The sequence below is a fragment of the Oncorhynchus nerka genome, linkage group LG27 (genome assembly GCF_034236695.1).
Source record: "Oncorhynchus nerka isolate Pitt River linkage group LG27, Oner_Uvic_2.0, whole genome shotgun sequence".
Lineage (NCBI taxonomy): Eukaryota > Metazoa > Chordata > Actinopteri > Salmoniformes > Salmonidae > Oncorhynchus > Oncorhynchus nerka.
In genome coordinates, this window is record NC_088422.1 from 45,780,181 (window position 1) to 45,804,007 (window position 23,827).

The window sequence follows — 23,827 nt, forward strand, 5'->3', positions numbered from 1 at the left end:
TACCCTTCCATCTTTCTAATGCTATCATAAAAAATATAAATTCATGTTCATCACACATTTGTTAAAGAGATTGTTCGCTAAAATGACAAATACACTATATCCTATGGATAACCAGCAACATTGTTAAGTTTAGCTCTGGATGAGTAAACTGATATAGTTTTCTGGTCTCTGACACCCAAAGTCATTAAAAAAATGTTTAGTTATCAATAAAACGTGGTAAGTGTGTGATTTTTGTGAAATACTCCTTCCATTGAGACTTTCGTGTTGATATAGAACAAGACAAAAACAGCAATGCCTCTCCTAAGGGCCTTAAGAGCTTACGTTATGGCCATTCTTCTGAAAAAAAACTAAATGAAAACAAAATCTAAGTAATTTAAAAAAAGGACCAGAACATATTATATGAATAATCAAGGACTTGGGACCATAAGGGTCTATCTACAAAATGCATTGTTTTGAGATCATTAGTATTTCTCAAGTCCCAGATCTCAGAACTGTTTTGTGATTTCTTCCTCTTTCATGACTCGATAAGTACATAATCTTAAATATAATTATTTTTGATTGACAACCCAGCATTGTGTGACTGGATTGCATATATAACCTTATAGTACCAAGTTAAAAGGTGTTTGCACAGACAGAACTTTCAGATTTTTCATTTCTTTCAAAGTAAATTAACTTTAAAATGTTTTTTATCAGACATACCTCAAATGTAAAGGACCACCTAAAGAGCAACCCTACGTGAATAACATTTTTTTTAACCAAAATGCCAGATAGGTCCCAAGGTCACAAAATTTCCAAACATACTGAAGACTTAGAATCAATCCAGGTACCTTTTTGTGTTTTTGTGTTTCCATTAAACTTGAAACAGTGCCTTAGTGATATTATAGGTTGACTGTTTAGAGATCATGTACTTCTCCAATGCCTCCCATATGGTACCCTCTTTCCTCAATTCAGTAGGGTTCAACTGGAACACTGTTGGTTGTATTCTACCAAGCATATCTCCAATTTGTCTGTAGCTTACTCTGCCTCCTCCTCTCCTCTCCTCTCCTCCATCCATCCATCCATCCATCCATCCATCCATCCATCCATCCATCCATCCATCCATCCATCCATCCATCCATCCATCCGTCTATCCGTCCATCCGTCTACCCATCCATCCATCCACCCATCCACCTACCCATCCACCCACCCACCCACCCACCCATCCATCCATCCATCCATCCATCCATCTGACTTTAGAAAGAAGGGAAAAAGAAGTAGCAGAGGAAGCAGAAGATGATGAAGCCGATGACCCAGTTGACAGAATAGATATAGATAATGACCATGTCAATGTCAAAGCGCCAGCCGCGAGAATTGTCCTCAAAGTCCATGGCGTCTAGACGGTACCCCCCGTGGGGAAACTGACGCCTGGCTATTGGACTAGCTTGCCTCTGGAAACCTGGAGAAGGGTTGGAATGACAGGGGAAAATCGGGTTATACCAACTTTCCTTCTGCATCTACATTAATCTTGGAATAGAACGTGTGTAGTAAGTAATAAATAATAATTCTGTAATCATAAAATAATGATTCAAAAACAAATAAATACATTACCATTTGGTCAACTTATCTCTACACCAATTTAATTTAATTTCCAACTGCAAAAAAATATATAACCAATAAGCTTGCTTAATCAAGTCTATACAGTAGAGTCAATAACCCTCACCTCCAAAAATACGGAAAAGTTTCCTGCAGCTTGGGAGCGGCCATTTTGCACAGCTTGCCTTCTGGAAAGTTTGTTTCCGGGAAAAGTATTCCTTTGGGAAGAACGTCCGTGCTGTGTGGTTCAACTCTACAACACAGACAAAGAACAATAAAAGGCCCTTCATTGGTTTACTATCTCATTCTCTTAGTATCAAACACCATCACTGTTTATCTCTAACTATTTGAGTAGATTCTGGTCGATATTTTAAAATATTTTCTAATAGTTAAATGCTTTGTATTCATGTGTGATCCATACAGGAATCACCATTTTTGGAGATAAAAGAAGTGTTTGATTTGAAGTCGTTCAAGGCACAGCTACTGCTGTTCCAAGTTTGACCTTGGCTTGGATAATCAGCAGAATAATCCCATTTCAAAACCACGCTGTCCAATCATCCCCAAGCACGCTTAATGGGTATGAGGTTCTCACTAGTTACCCTTAGCGCAAAAAATCAACTGCATTCAATCACCTTGCGCAATCTATCTGCAATTTGTGTGCCACGAGTTAATAGTTTGTAATTGTGACCCATGTGAACGTAGCTTGGCTACATAAGCTTTGCTGTGGCAGGTTTGACCCATTTTGAAACCTGTCCTCGTTCAGTTTATAGCCCTCCATCGTATTCATGTGTTGAAATAGAAGGCTAAATTCTGTTGTATTTTCTGGCCAGTGCTGAGCCCAAGGTGTGTAACATTCCCTAGAGGAACTACAGGATCAAAAACACAGATAGTAACGCCTCAGTAATGCACCATGTCCAGATAAGTACGTTTGCCTTGATCGGTTCGCGATCTGTACAACACGAATCGTCATAAATGCAGTACAGCTGTTCACATTTGAATTTCATGACAACAAGTCATTCCATTTTGTGGACGACGACAACTGTGGCGTGTGCTCAAGTAAAGTAGTATGTTCCAATTCTCTACAATGATCTCCTTTCCTTATCTGTGTCCCTTTGTGACCATTTGATAGGTGGAAGTACTGGATGGTTCCTAGCCTTGGTACCAGTCTGTTTAGCTCCTCCACTCCTTGTCCTCCCTGTCGTATGGCTAAACAGACTGGTACCCAGGCTAGATGGTTCCAGCACGGCTCTTTCTACTGCAGTATAGAGCAGTGGTCACGAGAGAGACCAGGAGAAAATGACTTGGATACTGTGCTCACCCGTCTGGAAGAAGACGTGAGTGATGGTAGTCCTGCAGAGTGGGCAAGGGGTGTTGGTTGGGCTGTTCTTAGCCAGGGTACGGAGGCAGGGCTCACAGAAGATGTGGTTACAGGGGTGGCACATGTAGGGGCTGAAGTAAACATCCAGACACACAGCACAAATGAAGCCCTCTCTGTCCCCGGCACTCACATCATCATCCTCCTCCTCACTGCTGCTCGATGGGTTCCCCGTCGAACTCTGCAGAGACACAGAACACGCCGGCGGAGTTGCTTAGTTATTTCAAAAGAACAGGACAAAAACAGACTGATCAGTTGGGTTTCCTGCGGAACTCTAGGACAGAAAATGGCACAATGACACAACCCATTCAAGGTTGTAATATAACCCACATAACCTTTTGAACTCTTTATGAATCTCAGATGAGGCTAGCAGTAGCCATTTGTGAGAATGTGTTCTTTTCCCCCTGAGATTCCATTCCATAATGCGTTTTATTCCCCCGATATTCTATTCCAGTAATCTATATTTGATGTGTGGGCAGGTGTACCGGTGCAGGCCTGATGAAGGGGGGTGAGTTGAGGGTTTGGTAGATATGAAATAAAATGTTTAAATTAGGTGCCACTGTTTGCAATGATGCTAGGCCTACATAATCTTCCAATATATTATTCTGACAAATGTCAGTTAGTCAAGAATGTTGCCCCTACTGCACATCACAGTGTACAGTATACAGTAGAATAGTGATGAATCAAAGCTTTTATAGAGAGCTGCTTTGCTCCAGTTATTAAAAGCGAAGACAGTCTGAGTCCAATAAGCGAGTGCCATTATTAACTTGGAGATGGTTTTGCATTAGCAGGTACTCTAAATCTGGGAAAAGTCTGACACCCCACTGAGCCATTTATAGGCCTGGCACCTAATTTAGGTTTGAACTGGGGCAGTAGAGACAACTATTTTGCTGGGGGGAATGGCTACAGTGGTGCAGCTGAGATGTTATATATATTTGGTAGAAAATAAGAAGCAGACAGCCCAGTTCTTCAGACACTCTAGGGCAGGGGTTTCAAACCTATTCACTCAGGCCCTCGCATTGTGGAACATCCCGCACGCTCACACCACGTCTATTTCTGTGGGCAAAAACGCTGTTCATGACAAAAACTGTTCACACCTCTCTTGTTGGCGGAGAGAAAATGTTGCAGGTTAAAAGCTTATTTAGCTAAATTCTACATTTGAAAAAACAAGCTAAAATGGGCAAGTTGAGTTGATCTGGACATTTCTGACAAGTTATAAATAGCTCTCTAAGGTGTGCAATGACTGACATAACTAGAGGAAAATGAATGACTACACCTTGTGTATTCTACTATTACACCTTTCAAGAGAAAATTGAAAACACACACACACACACACACACACACACACACACACACACACACACACACACACACACACACACACACACACACACACACACACACACACACACACACACACACACACACACACACACACACACACACAGGGTGGAAAGTAGCTCTCCCAGAGCTGAGCAAAAAAATACAGTACAGCCAGCATTCCCAAAGACACAGCTAGAATGATAACACATAGACATACAATGCTTAACCGGCAGTGTACAAGATTAATCTAGTCACAGAACACAGCATAACACATACAAGATAACTATCAAAATGACTTCATGTGTACTGGGTCGTTCCATGAAATTGGTGCCTTTTGAGTACCTGTGATACGCCAAATGACCAAGAGTATGTGGACAACTGCTTGTCGAACATCTCATGTTGGAAGATTAGGCCTGGCTCGCAGTCGGCATTCCAATTCCTCCGAAAGGTATTCGATGGGGATGAGGTCAGGGCTCTGTGCAGACCAGTCAAGTTTTTCCACACCGATCTAGACAAACCATTTCTGTATGCATGCTGGTCTAAGGCACTGCATCTCAGTGCAAGAGGCGACACTACAGTCCCTAGTTTGAATTCAGGGCAGCGCACAATTGGCCCCCCGTCATCCGGGTTTGGCCGGAGTAGGCCGTCATTGTAAATAAGAATTTGTTCTTAACTGACTTGCCTAGTTAAATAAAGGTAAAATAAAAAATGTATTGTGCACGGGACCATTGTCATGCTGAAACAGGAAAGGGACTTCCCCAAACTGTTGCCACAAAGTTGGAAGCACAGAATCACCTAGGATGTCATAGTATGCTGTAGCATTAAGATTTCCCTTCACTGGAACGAAGGGTCTTAGCCCGAACCATGAACAACAGCCCCAGGCCATTATTTATCCTCGACCAAACATTTTCGCTTGGCACTATGCATTCGGGCAGGTAGTGTTCTGGCTTCCGCCAAACCCAGAATCGTCTGTCGGACTGCCAGATGGTGAAGCGTGATTCGCGTTTCCACCTCTCCAGAGTCCAATGGCGGCGAGCTTTACACCACCAAGCTGACGCTTGGCATTGCTCATGGTGATCTTAGGCTTGTGTGCGGCTGCTCGGCCATGGAAACCGATTTCATGAAGCTCCCGACTAACAGTTCTTGTGCTGACGTGGCTTCCAGGGGCAGTTTGGAACACGGTAGTGAGTGTTGCAACCAAGGACAGACAATTTTTACACGCTACGTGCTTCAGCACTCGGTGGTCCCGTTCTGTGAACTTGTGTGGCCTACCACTTCGTGGCTGAGCCGTTGTTGCTCCTAGCCATTTCGACTTGACAATAACAGCACTGACAGTTGACCGGGGCAGCTCTAAGAGGGTAGAAATTTGACGAACTGACTTGTTGGAAAGGTGGCACCCTATGAGGGTGCCACATTGAACGGGTGTTGCTGAAATAGTCGAATCCACTCATTTGAAGGGGTGTCCACATACTTTTGTATATATAGTGTATAATGATAGTAGCCACAACTACAGTGTGTTTTTAATTCAGTGTTCATAAATTCTGACCCTGTGGACCCACAGTGTATACAGGCCTTTGTTTTATCCCAGTATATATTTTGCCTTGGAGTAATGTCCAACTCAGTTCAAAAGTTTAATTTCCACTCATAGCATTCAAACTGGCATCTTCAAGTAATGTAGTCATCTAGCCAACTCCATAACTCCATCCATAGCAAGTTACTAGTAACAATGCACAAAACCAATCTCATAATCATATGGCCACAATTATATCAGCTAGGAGAACATTGTATGTGTAATGTGCATGGCAGCTTCTACATATGCTAATTGCCATCATGGCCACAGAGAATGATGTCAGAAACAAAACAACAGCCAGTCACAATCATTCCAGTCCAGCAACGTGACTGTGGATCTGCACCGGCCAATCCAACTGGAATCTGTTCTTTTGTTTGGGTGGTTTTGAAGGGCTCTCTGCCCAAGCGTCATCATGCAGCCAATTCAGATATAACCCCACTTCAACTGCACAGACAATGGCTATTGAGTCAAGCTGGCCGCTGATGGGGCTTGTTTAGAGTCAGCGGGACACCCACACTCACATACACGGGCGCGCACACGCACAGGCCACATGCACACGTACATGCACAGTGGAGGCTCCTGAGGGGAGGACGGCTCATAATAATGTCTGGAACGGTGCAAATGGAATGGCATCAAACACATTGAAACCATGTGTTTGATACCATTCCACCTATTCCACTCCCCCCCCCCCTCCACACACACACACAATTAAGGTGCCACCAACTTCCTGTGATGCCCACACATGCACACAGGCACACACACACATACACTGACATTGATGGGCCTCTCGAGAGTCAGTAATCAGCCCACACAGTTACTCAACATGTAATGCAGAGAGAGAGAGAGAGAGAGCGGGAGAGGTGAGGGAACAATTAACTTTGTTCCACAGCATAGTAAAGGGTTGCCTTGTTTTTGTCAATAAATGCCTCATACACTTTGGGTAAAATGAACTTCATGTACCTACACCACCCGCTTTGTCTACATACAACAACGCTCTGTCCTTGCTGTGACTTGTTTGGCACAGGGACATGTTGGCTAAAGAAACAAAACCGAAACCTCGTCTATTGAGACACATTGGCTGTTTGCTACAGAGCTGAACCATTTACATACAGTGGGGCAAAAAAAGTATTTAGTCAGCCACCAATTGTGCAAGTTCTCCCACTTAAAAAGATGAGAGAGGCCTGTAATTTTCATCATAGGTACCCTTCAACTATGACAGACAAAATTAGAAAAAAAACTCCAGTAGGCAAATGCTACAGTGTGCAAAAACACACACGGGCAAGTCGTCACACACACTGCACACAGCGCACTGCTTGGTATTTGTGTAAATGACACACTGTTGTAGTAGAGCTAAAGGTTTGTCTACAACAACCCAATGTCCTGAATTGTTCATAGGGTTCGTAGCTCTTTCTTTCAGTCAAATGACCTAGTGGCCTCATGGGTGGAATGTTACTAATATTTTTCATGACGTCACAATTAATAAACATTATTTCGAAAAACAATACCGAAAATCTGGTGTTTCTGTGTCAAACAGTTTTGTTATATTTCAGTCTTCTGTGATGTATATAAAGCGTAATATTGGGATGCAAACTCAAAATGTAATACATTTCAACTCTATATCTGACATGGTACAGGTGTCTTCTTCTCTTTTTATCACATAACCATCTCTGTGTGGTGTATGCTTTTGTGTCAGAGTTTACAGTTGAATCCTGGGCCTATATGTATTGTCTATTTACAGTTGAATCCTGGGCCTATATGTATTGTCTATTTACAGTTGAAACCCTAGGCCTATATGTATTGTCTATTTACAGTTGGAAACCCTAGGCCTATATGTATTGTCTATTTACAGTTGAATCCTGGGCCTATATGTATTGTCTATTTACAGTTGAATCCTGGGCCTATATGTATTGTCTATTTACAGTTGAATCCTGGGCCTATATGTATTGTCTATTTACAGTTGAAACCCTAGGCCTATATGTATTGTCTATTTACAGTTGGAAACCCTAGGCCTATATGTATTGTCTATTTACAGTTGAATCCTGGGCCTATATGTATTGTCTATTTACAGTTGAATCCTGGGCCTATATGTATTGTCTATTTACAGTTGAAACCCTAGGCCTATATGTATTGTCTATTTACAGTTTAATCCTGGGCCTATATGTATTGTCTATTTACAGTTGAAACCCTAGGCCTATATGTATTGTCTATTTACAGTTGAATCCTGGGCCTATATGTATTGTCTATTTACAGTTTAATCCTGGGCCTATATGTATTGTCTATTTACAGTTGAAACCCTAGGCCTATATGTATTGTCTATTTACAGTTGGAAACCCTAGGCCTATATGTATTGTCTATTTACAGTTGGAAACCCTAGGCCTATATGTATTGTCTATTTACAGTTGAATCCTGGGACTATATGTATTGTCTATTTACAGTTTAATCCTGGGCCTATATGTATTGTCTATTTACAGTTGAAACCCTAGGCCTATATGTATTGTCTATTTACAGTTGAATCCTGGGCTAAATTACTTCTCAAATGCTATATAGGCCTAAATCACATCATTGATGATATATGATTGATAAAGTATGGTTACGTTTAATTTGCTCTGTTGAACCTACCCTTTGGAATGACATCCATAGCAACAGTGAATATTTTAAGTGGACATTCCTCAACAGTCATTCTCATCATAGCACATTGGTAGTATTCAGTGACAAATATCAAAGCTATGCAGGGCTGGGCTATGTTAATACTCTGGATGAGAAACCAAAGCTAGATCAACTCTCCAGTATGAGGTGCTGTCCAGACTATAGTTTGTTTTCTTATCGTGGATATTACGTTGAAGATCTGACATTGTTTCAAAGGTAGAGATTCAACATATTTTATACAAGGAGTGTCCATGTTGAAAATTAGTTACTGTGATGACATAATCCTGTGGTTGAAATTGTACCCTCAAAACAACATGTCAAGCCTTTTTTCAAATCCAATGTATTTGCCACCTTGATTCCACATCATAATGAGTTGACAAATGACTTTGAAACAACATTGGTAATAACCAGTTCGTGCCTAGTGGGAGTATATTGTTGAGCAGCAATAGTCTTGTATTAAAGGGGAAGTTCAGTATTTTACAACTTAATGTTAGATGGTTCTTCACCCTGAAAGTAGTCTATAGGTCAGGAGAAACTGTAATACATGGTTCAGTTCTATTTTAACAGCCACTACTAACTTTAGCCAATGCTAGTTAAAAAACAATTGCGGTCTCTCTCACCTGTCTATTCTCCAGCAGCTGGCTCTGTCTCCATCTCTCTCTCCTCCTCTGCCTCTTCCTCAGACTCTTCACCCTGTTCCTCTCTCTTTTAGTCATCCTCCTATCCATCGCTGCTGGAACAGGGGACAAGGGCACAGCCCTAGTCAGCGTCTGAGTCACCACCCCTATCACACCACTACCCCCTGCCTCTCCTCCCTCCTCCTCTTCCTCTTCTTCTCCCTCTTCTTCCTCTTCCAGCTCTAAGCTGCTGTGGGAGAAGAGGCGTGTCCGAGTCCTTCTTCTCGGGGACAATTGGCCAATCCCAATCCCTGGCTCTACCCAGAATGCACCTGGCTCTCTAACCGTGTACATGCCACATCGCGTTTCCGTGATGTCCATCCTTTGCAACAGTCTCCTTGGTGACAGAGTGGAGGTTCTGATTCGGATGGATGGGCGGAGTAGGGTGGGAGAGATGGAGCCGGAGGCTTGGCGTGGAGACCTGAGGGTGGTGCTAGATCGTTGGTAACTGGCGTGGGGTTGTCCAGGTGAGGGTAGTCCTCTCTGCAGTCTCCCCTGACCCTCTGGAGCCTCCATGGTGTTAGTCTGAAGAGGGTTAGAGTTACTGTTTGGAAAGCTTTGTGTCCTGCCCCTCCGGTCCTCTCTGTCCCTGTCCCTGTTTCTATCCCAGTCACTAGCTCTCTCTCTCTCTTGGTCTCTGGTCTCTCTTTCTCTATTTCTCTGGCTGTCTCTTTCTCTGTCCCTGTCCCTCTCATGGTCTCTATTTCTCTCACCTGCACTCTCTTTATCTCTGTCCCTCTCTCTCTCTCTGTTTCTATCTTCTGCAGTTCCTTGTTCTCTGTCCCTCTCCCTATCACAGCCTCTATTCCTCTCTCCTGCTCTCTCTCTGTCCATCTCTCTGTAGTCCTCATTACGAGCCGTTCGATGTGCCTTTCTCCCAGGTAGCGTCGGCCTTGCTATCTGCTCCACCCCGGCTGAGCGAGCCTCGCTCTCTGGTCCACCTGGATCTACGTACCTTAACCGAGGCCTGACCTCTAGACACAGGGCTTCAGCCACACACCCCAGCTCACCATCACTGTCTTCTCCACTACCACCACCACCCACGTCATCACCAGCAGCAGCACCATAAAGACTAGTGGCTCCCACACGCGAGCACATGACCCAGCTCTCTCAGCCCTCACCAGTACACCTGGTATATGCCCACCCAGACTACCCTCTCTTCTAATCCAATCACTCCAGATGGCCACCTGTCTCTCTGGTCCTCTCTCCCTCTCTCTCTCTCCAGTTGATATTACTCCCTGTCCCTCTCCCTGGTCTGGTCGTTGGTGGTTCTGGATGCCCGGGCCTATAGCTCTCTCAGGGCTCAGGGGAGCGTTCGAGCACACCTTCGACCCCCAGATGTTCACAGATTTGAGCAGAGCAGAGCGGCCACCTGCCCTACTCTGGTGACCCCCTGGGACATACTGCACTGTTGACAAAGCTATAGCCCCCCTGGTGAGCCCCAGCACAAAATGGGTGCATTCAGTCTCCCAATTGTCCTGTGGGGCCTATAGAAAAACATGCAGCCACACAGCACAACAATGCAGCCATTGAACACAAAAACAGAAGGCAAAATAACCAGAGTTTTTGTTTTCAACAAACTTGGTCAGCTCTTTCACTTTCTGGTTAATCAGCAGGGTGTGTGTGTGTGTGTGTGTGTGTGTGTGTGTGTGTGTGTGTGTGTGCGTGCGTGTGTGTGTGCGTGTGTGTGTGCGCGTGTATATGCGTAAGTACATTTCAGTGGAATTTCAACAGGGCAGAAACAATAAATAGATGAGTACATTAACTTGTGTATTTTAATCGTAATGATTCATGTTGCATTACCATAAATACTTTAATAAATGAGTAACTGGTGATCTTATAACTTTTGAGGGGGGAATAATCTATTGATTTAAGAGACAACATTTCTTTAAATAGCATTTAGTGGGTGGTGGGCAGTCAAGGTGTTTGTTTGGGAAACTGAAAATGAAAAATGTCAATATTATAATCATAAATTAGAAGGTGTGATTTGAAATGGTTATATTTTTGTAGTACATGTAAAAGCAATGAGTGAGAGGCCCATTCAATCTGTGAGAGAATAGCCCAGCCAGTTCCTGTGCAGCAAATCCTCGACGATGTAAAATGCAAAGGCTACCAGCTTAGAGGGCCTACCACATGCCACCACTAGTCCGTTGGTGGGAAACAGAATCAGAATCGTTCATAGTGTAACGTACACAAAGTCCGCGTGTTGGGCAGGACTTTATTTTACGGTATAGACATTATGTAGGCCTACTTAACGACATGGTGAAATGGTAATTACACAATAAGTATTAATGTAGGCCTATTATTACTTGTTTCTATGGGATTTACCACTTGACACTCATACGATCCCATCTATGCGCAGCATGTAGGCATTTAGCCTATCGTCAACAGACAGTGAAGATGACTCCCACGACAGAGAAATTACAGGATAGAGAATATTCAAAAGAAAAGCTTGCGTGTTCAGAAGGTGTGAAATGTTCATCTTACTTCAGTATTTATGTTTAAGCAGAACACGGGTATGGAAATCATAAGTAATATAACAGGCTAATATAACACTGTTGAAAACAAATCGATTCCAGGTCTATCATTGGTTTAATAGGCTATTGAGTATGTTTGGAAACATGAAAACTCATATGTGGGTGTTGGTTTGTTACACGACCTTGGCTAAAGAAAGCATGGGATTTTAAGAAAAGCGCGTGAGCGAGTTCTCTCTCTCTCTCTTTCCTCAATAGTGCTTTAGAAACCACACTGAGCTCTGGCATAGTTCTCCTTCCTTGCAGCAGATGGCAGCAGATTTCTGTTCTGGACTCGTGCATGGAGCTGTCCATGGTCTTTGAAACACCACGCGGTCCGGTCCACTCATTTTGAAGATGGGCCAAATTTTTTCAATCACACTATTAAGAATGACATATATTATGAATTAAATACCATTTATACTTCAATTATTATATACCACATTGTGGAATGTTCATGTTTTTTCCCAGATAAATCTGTCTTATTTTTCTTTTGTTGTCATCTGTTGAAGAGAATTACTCCCCCTCTATCCAATGTCCGATGACATGAAACGCATTTTCAGTTTGGATTCAATAAAATAAAAAATCAATCGACAAAAAAACAGTTACTTGTAAATAGTTACTCGTTAATGCAGAAACCGGCTTTAGTTGCTTGCATAATTTGATGAGGCTACAGAGGTAGATAAGAATCGAAAGGCTATGAGAAAAGGTTCAAAAAGAAGATACACAAGTCGAAATTGAAACAGAAGAGGAAGGAAACCAGGGGAGAAGCTCTGCTTTTTATCTGTCGTCTGCTACCACCGAGACGAAACACTGCCAGGGAGAGCAGGGCAACAAATCTCCGCGGCGACCTCATGGCAGTCTGACGTACACCTACCGCTGCTGATATAAATGAATTCACGGCGTCACCAGGCGCAGATGATTTGAAGGACCAGTGAGCGCCCCGGCCGTCAACACACACATGCAGACACACACACACGCACACACTCACAAACAGCAATCTGCGTCATGCGTCGCCGGAATGAAGGAACGGGCACGGGAACTCCGATGGACCCCGTTAGTACCCACACCGGCTGCAGCACGAGGGACTGACGGAGCCTCCAGATTCCCCCCTTTGGCTCCCCTGTCCTATCCTACCGGGCGCGCCGTGTGTGTCTCGGACCCTGAAGAACTATGGATTTTATCAATAACGGCAGTGAAAATAACAATACGACCACAGCCTTTCCCGATGTTGTGGATGTCATTCCAGAGTGGGGTGACAATGACAAAGAAAAGGGGTCTAGAAGTGTTCCCGAGGTAGAGCTGAGTTACCAGGTGATCACCTCTCTGCTGCTCGGCGCGCTCATCCTCTGTTCCATATTCGGCAACGCGTGCGTTGTCGCGGCCATCGCGCTGGAGAGGTCTCTCCAGAACGTGGCCAACTATCTGATCGGCTCGTTAGCCGTCACGGACCTCATGGTATCAGTTCTGGTACTACCCATGGCGGCCCTCTACCAAGTCCTGAACAAATGGACTCTGGGACAGGAGATATGTGATATTTTCATCTCTCTGGACGTGTTGTGCTGCACGTCGTCCATTTTGCATCTGTGCGCAATTGCCCTGGACAGGTACTGGGCTATCACAGACCCCATAGACTATGTGAACAAACGGACACCCAGGCGAGCGGTGCTGCTGATCAGCGTGACTTGGCTGATTGGGTTCTCAATCTCCATCCCGCCCATGCTAGGCTGGAGGAAAGCCGAGGACAGGGCGAACCCGGACGCCTGCACCATCAGCCAGGACCCGGGCTACACCATCTACTCCACGTTCGGAGCTTTTTACATCCCGCTTATCCTCATGCTGGTCCTCTACGGGCGGATATTCAAGGCAGCCAGGTTCCAGGTTTGGAAAACTGTGAAGAAATCGGAAAAGGCGAAAGTGTCGGACAAGTGCTTGGCCGTGTCGCCGGCTATTTTCCACAAGAAGATCAACGTAGAGGCGGGGGGAAAGAACTGGAAACACAGTGTGGAACCTACATCCAAGCCTTCGTGCGTAAACGGCGCGGTGAACCACGGGGAGAACTGCGAGTCGTTGGAGATCATAGAAGTTACCAACAATTCTAAGAACCACCTGCCTCTCCCCAACACTCCACAGTCCTCACAAGAGGTTGAGAACAGGAACGAAAAGAACGCTGAGGCTAAGAGGAAAATAGCTCTGGCCAGGGAGCGGAAAACGGTAAAGACGCTCGGTATCATCATGGGGACTTTTATTTTCTGCTGGCTACCGTTTTTCATCGTGGCGCTGGTCTTGCCTTTCTGTGCGGATAGCTGTTACATGCCAGAGTGGCTGGGTGCCGTCATCAACTGGCTGGGCTATTCGAACTCTCTCCTAAACCCGATCATTTATGCCTACTTTAACAAAGACATCCAAAGTGCTTTCAAAAAAATTATAAAATGCAAATTCCATAGACAGTGAGCCGTTCATCAGTAAAGTGTTTACGTTTACTTCATTCCAATGATGGAGTTTATGAAACGCACAAAAGCAACGTGTTATTTTCAGGGACTGTCTCTAGCCGACGGTGTGAATTAGAAACAGAATAGCCTATGGGTCATATACAGTGAGACGTGGAGAGAGATATGCAGTATATTTGTAGGCCTATTATGCTGTGTACGCTGCTCCTGTGTAGCATATTCGATGTTGTAGATATCTGCAAGGCATCGTTGTATTCCCATGTAAGACGTGTTATTCAAATACAATTCACAGAATTCATGCATTCCATTCACGTGACCTGGTCTCAGAGCATTTCGTATTATTCTGTACGTAAATCCGAGACACTATATTTAGTATGATATGTTACGTTTCGTATGGTATGTATCCACGAGACACGAATGTTTCCGTCCTACATCATACCAGCTTTGTAGCACTGAAACAATAAAAAACTATCGAAATACTACAACTTCTGCGTGTAATGTCCACTCTTTAAGCACCAACATAGAGGGAAGCTTTCAATGACAGTTGAAAAATAAAGACAATTAATATTTGAGATTCAATTATTTGAATATAATCTGTTATTCTGGAATTCAGGTGATTCATTTCAAGCACGGCCAATTACGCACAGACAGCCAATTAGGCATTAGGCATTTTTTTTAGGCAATGTTGAATGAAGCTTAGCTCTAATACCTACGCGGACAGTTAACGCATAAGTATATATGAGACAAATTTAAGAATATAGTTGACTGAATATGAAATTATTTTCAGAGGTGTGAGATATTGATGTTATTGGGTGAGAAACCTTATGTATGGGTGTTGCATTGATCTGCAAAGTAAATGGGTATCGAGCTAAACAGTTGCAACAGTTACATCTTCCATCAACTCCATCTAATGCAAAATGAGATGTGCAATTTTCAAAAACGGAAACAGCCATTACAGTTCAGATAAGGTTAAAAGGATGGGATCTTTCTGTCGCACGCACGCACACGCGCCCGCCCGCACGCACACGCACCCGCACCGCACGCACGCACGCACGCACGCACACACACACACACACACACACACACACACACACACACACACACACACACACACACTACAGAGGCAGGCAGGGGCTTGTGCCATTGGAATGGGTTCAGAGCTAGCTATAAAGGTAACATTAACTCGAGGCACCTTGAATTGCATTACAATAACGATTGTAACCACATACATAATGCAGTACATTGATTCTAACCATACATTTAAATGCATTATGTAGATCAGAACGTTTCATATAAATATGTAACAGATCCTAAAATTACTCAGAAATGCATTGCGTTCGAATCACAAACTCTCTATGGCACCTAAAATGAATACATCAGAAAAAGACAAACAGTGGAATAGGTTACACATTATTTTACAGAACCATCACTGACGCCCAGGCAACACAGCTGTTTGGCCTATCCTCATAGCAATACAGCTAGCAGCTGTAGTCATAATGTGGGTGGAGGTGGTAGACTGGAGGAGCATGGAGCATGTCTATTCTCCCCCTTACATTAACCATAAGGAATATATACACCTGACCTCAGGGCAGTGAAGTAACTTAAAGGTCCAATGCAGATGTTTTTGTCTCAATATCAAATTGTTTCTGGGTAACAATCAAATACGTCACTGTGATTGTTTTTTTAGTAAAAATTGTCAAAAAGAAACAAAGCTTCTGTCTCAAGCGATAATTTAGCTAGGACTGTCTGGGAGTGGTCTGAGTAGAGAGGGAAAACTGAAAACTAGCTGCTATTGAAACTGGAACTCTCTTTCTTATTGGTCTATTTACTTACCGCCTGGTAACGTCACCAGGCAGGCAAAACTCCATTCTACCAAAACAGGCTGACATTTCAGCCAGTCTTTTCAAACAGCTCTTACACTAAAATGGCATTATCATAATTTTCACAATTTCACAGTATTATTCCATCTTCATAGTGTAGAAAAATATATATACAGTGGAGAGAACACGTATTTGATACACTTACGATTTTGCAGGTTTTCCTACTTACAAAGCATGTAGAGGTCTGTAATTTTTTATCATAGGTACACTTCAACTGTGAGAGACGGAATCTAAAACAAAAATCCAGAAAATCACATTGTATGATTTTTAAGCAATTCATTTGCTTAAAGTATTTGATCACCTACCAACCAGTAAGAATTCTGGCTCTCACAGACCTGTTAGTTTTTCTTTAAGAAGCCTTCCTGTTCTCCATTCATTACCTGTATTAACTGCACCTGTTTGAACTCGTTACCTGTATAAAAGACACCTGTCCACACACTCAATCAAACAGCCTCCAACCTCTCCACAAAGGCCAAGACCAGAGAGCTGTGTAAGGACATCAGGGCTAAATTGTAGACCTGCACAAGGCTGGGATGGCCTACAGGACAATAGGCAAGCAGCTTGGTGAGAAGGCAACAACTGTTGGCGCAATTATTAGAAAATGGAAGAAGTTCAATCACCCTCGGTCTGGGGCTCCATGCAAGATCTCACCTTGTGGGGCATCAATGATCATGAGGAATGACCTGAAGAGAGCTGGGACCACAGTCTCAAAGAAAACCATTAGTAACACACTACGCCATCATGGATTAAAATCCTGCAGCGCACGCAAGGTCCCCCTGCTCAAGCCAGCGCATGTCCAGGCCTGTCTGAAGTTTGCCAATGACCATCTGGATGATCCAGAGGAGGAATGGGAAAAGGTAATGTGGTCTGATGAGACAAAAATAGAGCTTTTTGGTCTAAACTCCACTCGCCATGTTTGGAGGAAGAAGAAGGATGAGTACAACCCCAAGAACACCATCCCAACCGTGAAGCATGGAGGTGGAAACATCATTCTTTGGGGATGCTTTTCTGCAAAGGGGACAGGCCGACTGCACCGTATTGAGGGGAGGATAGATGGGGCCATGTATCGCGAGATCTTGGCCAACAATCTCCTTCCCTCAGTAAGAGCATTGAAGATGGGTCGTGGCTGGGTCTTCCAGCATGACAACGACCCGAAACACACAGCCAAGGCAACTAAGGAGTGGCTCCGTAAGAAGCATCTCAAAGTCCTAGAGTGGCCTAGCCAGTCTCCAGACCTGAACCCAATAGAACATCTTTGGAGGGAACTGAACGTTTGTATTGCCCAGCGACAGCCCTGAAACCTGAAGGATCTGGAGAAGGTCTGTATGGAGGAATGGGCCAATATCCCTGCTGCCGTGTGTGCAAACCTGGTCAAGAAATACAGGAAACGTATGATCTCTGTAATTGCAAACAAAGGTTTCTGTACCAAATAGTAGGTTCTGCTTTTCTGATGTATCAAATACTTGTGTCATGCAATAAAATGGAAATTAATTACTTAAAAATCATACAATGTGATTTTCTGGATTTTTGTTTTACATTCCGTCTCTCACAGTTGAAGTGTACCTATGATAAAAAATTACAGACCTCTACATGCTTTGTAAGTAGGAAAACCTGCAAAATCGGCAGTGTATCAAATACTTGTTCTCCCCACTGTATAAAACACAGGAAAATCAAGTTGTTGACTGCACTGGGCATTTAACCTAACTTTGGGGCTATATGTGTTCATCCTGTTGTTGCCACCAGGGTTTAAACTACTCTGAGGTGGTTCCCTGTAAAAGTGTAGTCTGAGTACCAGTCTTTTCAGCTAACATTCCACTCCTTGCCACTCCTGTCATTAGCTTCTTAGAAAAAAATAGCCGTGTCATTTTTATTCTAGCCTTGAAAATACAGTATTTCAACATCGTGTCTAGACGATAAAAGGCTACTCTAATCACTTGTGCTTGGCTGCCAAACCTACAGTAGTCCCCATAGGCCTAATATTTCAACTGAGGAAATGTTATCATAATCATTATTTTAGCGATCCACGTTAGACGTCCCTCCTAATGAAAAGAGCCCCCATCCTGCTGATGGACAGCTCACATCACTTGACATGTGCTTATGTATGAGAAAGTGAGCATGCCATTTCCAAATAGAAGCTCAGTGGGGAATCAGGGATTCCCTGCTTTGCGATCTATTGCCTACCTCAACCGCCAGGATTTCATTAAATATGCCTACCCACTGGGCACACCACGTCACTTCAACGTGGAAATATGGTTCATATTTGGTTGAGATGTCGATCAAAGAGATTTCAACCTTTATTCACCCACTCCAAAAGACAGCCAGGAGGTTGTTGAATTCCCATTGTGTTATCTATCACTGTACGTTCAACCATAGTCCGAGTCGATATTCATGTAATAATAAGGAATTCCCCTCGACGACGCCAACAAATGTGGGAAAACAAACATTCTTTCCCATTGATCCCCGGTGTAAAAGAGGCAACTTTGTGGTTGATTTTAGGTTCTACAGAAATAACTAAACATGCCGAAAAGATGTTGTAACCAGGTCAAACATTTCCAAACTACGGTTTGGAATGCTCCCACGTAGGGAAATAAGAGCCCGCGAAAAGAGCCCTGTGGCATCAGGCTACTTCTCGGAGTGGAAGAGTGGTACATTGTTGAGAACTGGTATCCAAGTAGGCTACACGTAGCTAGCTATGTCTCTGGAAAACGTTTCCTCCCAGGTAAGACATTTAACTTGTTTAGAATAGTCCATTTGTTACTTCATTCACTACTTGTAGCTGTATAGTCCATTTGTTACTTCATTCACTACTTGTAGCTGTATAGTCCATTTGTTACTTCATTCACTACTTGTAGCTGTATAGTCCATTTGTTACTTCATTGACTACTTGTAGCTGTATAGTCCATTTGTTACTTCATTGACTACTTGTAGCTGTATAGTCCATTTGTTACTTCATTCACTACTTGTAGCTGTATAGTACATTTGTTACTTCATTCACTACTTGTAGCTGTATAGTCCATTTGTTACTTCATTCACTACTTGTAGCTGTATAGTCCGTTTGTTTGTGTTGTTTGTCTTGGCTAGCTTAACCCTCCTGTTGTGTTCGTTTCATTATTTTATTTTATTTTTTATTTAACCTTTATTTAACCTTTATTTAACCAGGCAAGTCAGATAAGAACAAATTCTTATTTTCAATGACGGCCTAGGAACAGTGGGTTAACTGCCTGTTCAGGAGCAGAACGACAGATTTGTACCTTGTCAGCTCGGGGGTTTGAACTTGCAACCTTCCGGTTACTAGTCCAACACTCTAACCACTAGGCTACCCTGCCGCCCCATTATAATTAGTTCTGTGTTCCCGGTCCAAAATGGCCACCCCATTATAGCTGATTATACATCCATAACAATACAGTACATATATTATCACCTAATGTTGTGTTAGATCTTTTTTTTTATCAACTTAAGTTCTTGTGAACATCACAAGTTTTGAACTTCTATTTGCTATCAATGGCCTGTAGGCCTCATTGACCTGAGCTCATACAACTTGTTTTTGAGTAAAAAAAAAACATGATGTATGGATTATTTTGACTATAACAAATACTCAGATGAAACATATTGTGCTATTTATCACAAGCTACTTTGTGTCAAAGTTTAACACGGACTCTCTCCTCCTCACCAGTGTCATGATCAAAGATATGACCAAGAGTTTGGTCATTGTGCTGCCACAGAATGAATTGTGAGCAAGGCCTCAAAAAAGCTTTATATACCTGAGCTGCGAGAAAAGTTCTATATATTATTGAAACAATGTTGCTATTGTTTGTGAGAATGCCAACAGATGTGGTTCCTGTGGGGGAAGATTCTATTGGGGAAAGGTTCCTGTGGGGGTTGCCATGGAAGCCATGAAGTGGATTGAGGTGTGTGTGTGTGTGTGTGTGTGTGTGTGTGTGTGTGTGTGTGTGTGTGTGTGTGTGTGTGTGTGTGTGTGTGTGTGTGTGTGTGTGTGTGTGTGTGTGTGTGTGTGTGTTCTCAAACACACATACACGTGGGAGTCTGGGAGAGGAAGTGTGTCCATCTGATGAATGGACATGTGCCTGAACTCAATTCTATACACTAATTGCAGTCTCACCCATTCATTTCTAATGACTGGTCAAAATGACCGGGAACACCACGTGTACAAAAGTGAAATAAAACACCAAAAATGTGTTTTGTGTGTTCAGCTGCCCTGTGTGGACAAAGTCATGGAACCTTATGACAATCAAATTAAATTAACTACATTTTTTCAGAGAGAAAACGTGTAAGTCGGTCCAATCGACCGGAACACAGCAGGAGGGTTCATGTTCAGGTTGGTAGGTAGCTATCACTCACTCAAGTGGCTGCTAGCACTGTCATGAAAAGGTGTATGAGGGAAGAGGGAAGGAATACAAATATTACGTTTGTAGTGAGAACGCTCGGGAGGAGGCAATATTAAAAAGGTCATCTTTAGACGTTGTACTTTTCTTAAATGTAGTTTTGTAAATGTACTAAAACAACCAGACAACAAGAAAATGTCACTTAATAAAGGTAAAGTTTTTGCTGTGAACCAATGTGGTAACCTAGGTAACCACAGGTTGTTTTCCCCACAGGCGGGCAGGGACGTGAAGTTCTGTAATACCGACTGGGAGTATCCAAAAGCCCAACCAAATTCCAATGGGAAAACTATATCTGTTTTTTTGTTTAGTTGTCATCTAAATAGCACTGCACTTTCAACTATTTAAAAGCACAACAAAGTTCAAATGTGGATACAATGTCAGATATTTTGTATTTATACAACCCCTTATTGTGTTATCACTGTGCTTCATCTAATAGCAAAACCGAAATACCTGGATTGTATCTGAAATTACATTAAAAGTACATAGTGCAAGTGATCAGTGCTGTTCGAGAACCTGCGCAGAATATTATAACAATTGTGAAGATCTCCAACTGTGACCTGTGACCTTTGCATGCTATCTTAAACATGCACACTTTCTATGATTACATAGGAAGACATTTATGGTTACAGTAGGCTAATCTCCAAATGTGGCCATGGATGTGTTGTTTATTTTATGGTTTAATAAATACTGTTACATTAGTTTGTAAAATAGCTTTAACTTTAGGCTATTTACTGCATTATAAAATTATCAAAAGTATTATTGAATTGTGTTTGGTTGACAATGCAACCAAATATCAACATTTAAAGGAGATGTATATTTTGCGTCAATTACTTAGTCTGGCTTTAATTCCAGTTTGTCTACAAATTAATAATTGATATGTTGGATTCACATCTCCATCTCAACCAAAAATCAAAGTTAAAGAATATGACTAAGTCAAATCAAACTTCATTTAAAGTGCATTTAAAGGTTGATTTGATTTAGTCTTATTTGTTAACTTAGATTTTTGGTTGAGATGGAGACATGAATCCAACATATCAATTATTAATTTGTTGTCAAACAGGAATTTTTTAAGTCCGTGGCACAGATGGAACCCTCCCAACAGAAGATATATGTCCTTCAAATGTTGATATTTGATTGTGTTGACAACCAAACACAATTCAAAATCCAGTTTGTCTACAAAATAATAACTGATATGTGGTATTTATGTCTCCATCTCAACCAAAAATCTAAGTTAAATAATAGGACTAAATCTAATTTATGTAATAAAGAAAACTTTCCCACTAGTGGTGGGTTTCCACCAAATTGACTTGTTGTGGATCAAATCAGTGCGTGATGAACTACTGCACATTAAGTCTTAATGTAACGAATATAAATCTAAAGTTCAATGTGTTTATATCACATTTTCAACTCTACTGATGGTTTTGTCACAAAGCTGTTGAGTTAAATAGCAAATGTGCCAACTCTGGTCTTGGCATGTGCGATTTAGCCAACTGCTCGCAGATACAGTGTGGGTAGGCTGTGCGGTTAGGCTAGTACACATGTTGAGATTTATTGTGGATAAGAGCCAGAATATTTGTATTCGTCAAACAGCAGTCAAGCTTCGATCCTCATGTCACCAGAATAAAACCCGTGATATTTCTCAGAAAGGAGTATCAAGATCTCTGTGCGCTTTCACCACCCTGTGAAGTTCATCATAAATGATTTAATCTGTAGCCTAATAAACTGCATTATTTCCCGAGTTGTAGTGGGAGGACCACCCACCATATCATCATGTAACTAAGTTTACTTCGATATGATGGTTATTATATTGAACAAAAATATAAATGCAATTTGAAAATTCAGAATATTTTACTGAGTTACGGTTCATATAAGGAAATCAGTCAATTGAAATAAATTCATTAGGCCCTAATCTATGGATTTCACATGACTGGGAATACAGATATGCACCATGGGGCACTCTGTTCACAACGTTGACATCAGCAAACTGCTCTCCCACCACACAACGCCATACACGTGGTCTGTGGTTGTGAGGCCGGTTGGACATACTGCCAAATTCTCTAAAATGACGTTGGAGGTGGCTTATGGTAGAGAAACGAACATTTGATTATCTGGAAACAGCTCTGGTAGACAATCCTGCAGTCAGCATGCCAATTGCACGCTCCCTCAAAACTTGAGACATCTATGGCATTCTGTTGTGTGACAAAACTGCACATTTTAGAGTGGCCTTTTATTGTCCCCCAACACAAGGTGCACCTGTGTAATGACCAAGCTGTTTATTTAGCTTCTTGATATGCCACACCTGTCAGGTGGATGGATTATCTTGGCAAATGAGAAATGCTCAGTAACAGGGATGTTAACAAATGTGTGCACAAAATGTGAGAGAAATAAGCTTTTTGTATGTATAGACCATTTCTAGGATCTTTTATTTCAGCTCATGAAACATGGGACCAACACTTTTACATGTTGCGTTTATATGTTTGTTCAGTGTATATCAATATTTGCGCATAAAGAGATTCCACTGCCATTTCTTGCATAATACATTTTATAGACACAAAAAATCCCACCATGTTAGCATGTATACAATTTTACTGAAACTACCTGTTTCCAACACAGCTGTTGTGAATTATTTGGGGCCAGTATGACATTACTTACATAAAAACTGTGGATGGCAACATGGTTTATGTTTATGAAAATGGGTTAAAATGATGCCATAATCCTGTGGTTGAAATTTCACCCTCAAAACAGTTTACGATTATGTTTTTCAAATCCAATGTATTTTCCATGTAGATTCCTCGTCACAATATGTTGACAAATTACATTTGAACAACGGTTGATTCAACCAGTTTGTGCCCAGTGGGTAGGCACTATGCTTTTTTTATGGTACATTTCATTAAACTCACTCGTTTACTCATTTACCAATGTTATTAAACTTACATTTATTGTCACAAAACGTGCATCAGACAAAAATATTTATTTGTCTCTGGCTTGCATAGCACAGGTGGTGGCTGCCTAAGTACACTTGGCCTAATATACAGTCTAGGCTAGCATATGAATTTGTATATATTATGGATCATCATTAGCTGCTGCCAAAGCAGCTGCTACTCTTCCTGGGGTCCAGTGAAATTAAGGCAGTTTATTACAATTTTAAAAACATTACAATACATTCACAGATTTCACAACACACTGTGTGCCCTCAGGCCCCTATTCCACCACTACCGCATATCTACAGTACTAAATCCACGCGTATTGTTAGGTTCTAATTTTCAGAGTAAATAACTCACGGGCACTAGAGAAGCTTTACCCAAGTTGAATTCTTCCCAAAGGGTCGACACAGCTGGATTCAGACAAACAACATTTCACACAAGCACTGATATTTAACCCTTTCTCATAGGCTGAGTCTCCTCCTCCACAACTGAAC

The 23,827-nt window shown here is 42.2% G+C and overlaps 2 protein-coding genes across 2 annotated transcripts; one reads left to right on the forward strand and one right to left on the reverse strand.

The window, feature by feature from the left end:
• Nucleotides 1-1,209: 1,209 nt before the first annotated feature.
• Nucleotides 1,210-10,589, reverse strand: rnf180a (ring finger protein 180a). The gene is made up of 4 exons (XM_029636957.2): nt 9,107-10,589; nt 2,891-3,128; nt 1,700-1,825; nt 1,210-1,435 (listed from the first exon to the last, which is right to left on the reverse strand). Exons 1-4 carry the CDS (start codon nt 10,259-10,261, stop codon nt 1,233-1,235), a joined length of 1,722 nt encoding a protein of 573 aa, XP_029492817.2. The 5' UTR covers nt 10,262-10,589; the 3' UTR covers nt 1,210-1,232.
• A 1,847-nt stretch (nt 10,590-12,436) lies between these two features.
• htr1aa (5-hydroxytryptamine (serotonin) receptor 1A a) lies at nt 12,437-14,575 on the forward strand. Its single transcript, XM_029636958.2, has one exon. It carries the CDS (start codon nt 12,850-12,852, stop codon nt 14,128-14,130), a length of 1,281 nt encoding a protein of 426 aa, XP_029492818.1. The 5' UTR covers nt 12,437-12,849; the 3' UTR covers nt 14,131-14,575.
• Nucleotides 14,576-23,827: the final 9,252 nt, after the last annotated feature.

Coding starts and splice junctions, on each gene's coding strand:
- htr1aa (XM_029636958.2), top strand. CDS start 12,850: ATGGATTTTATCAATAACGGCAGTGAAAATAACAATACGACCACAGCC.
- rnf180a (XM_029636957.2), bottom strand. CDS start 10,261: ATGTGCTCGCGTGTGGGAGCCACTAGTCTTTATGGTGCTGCTGCTGGT. Junction 3,129..9,106: donor AGCTGCTGGAGAATAGACAG/GTGAGAGAGACC, acceptor GTGTCTCTGCAG/AGTTCGACGGGGAACCCATC. Junction 1,826..2,890: donor TCACGTCTTCTTCCAGACGG/GTGAGCACAGTA, acceptor TCTGTGTTGTAG/AGTTGAACCACACAGCACGG.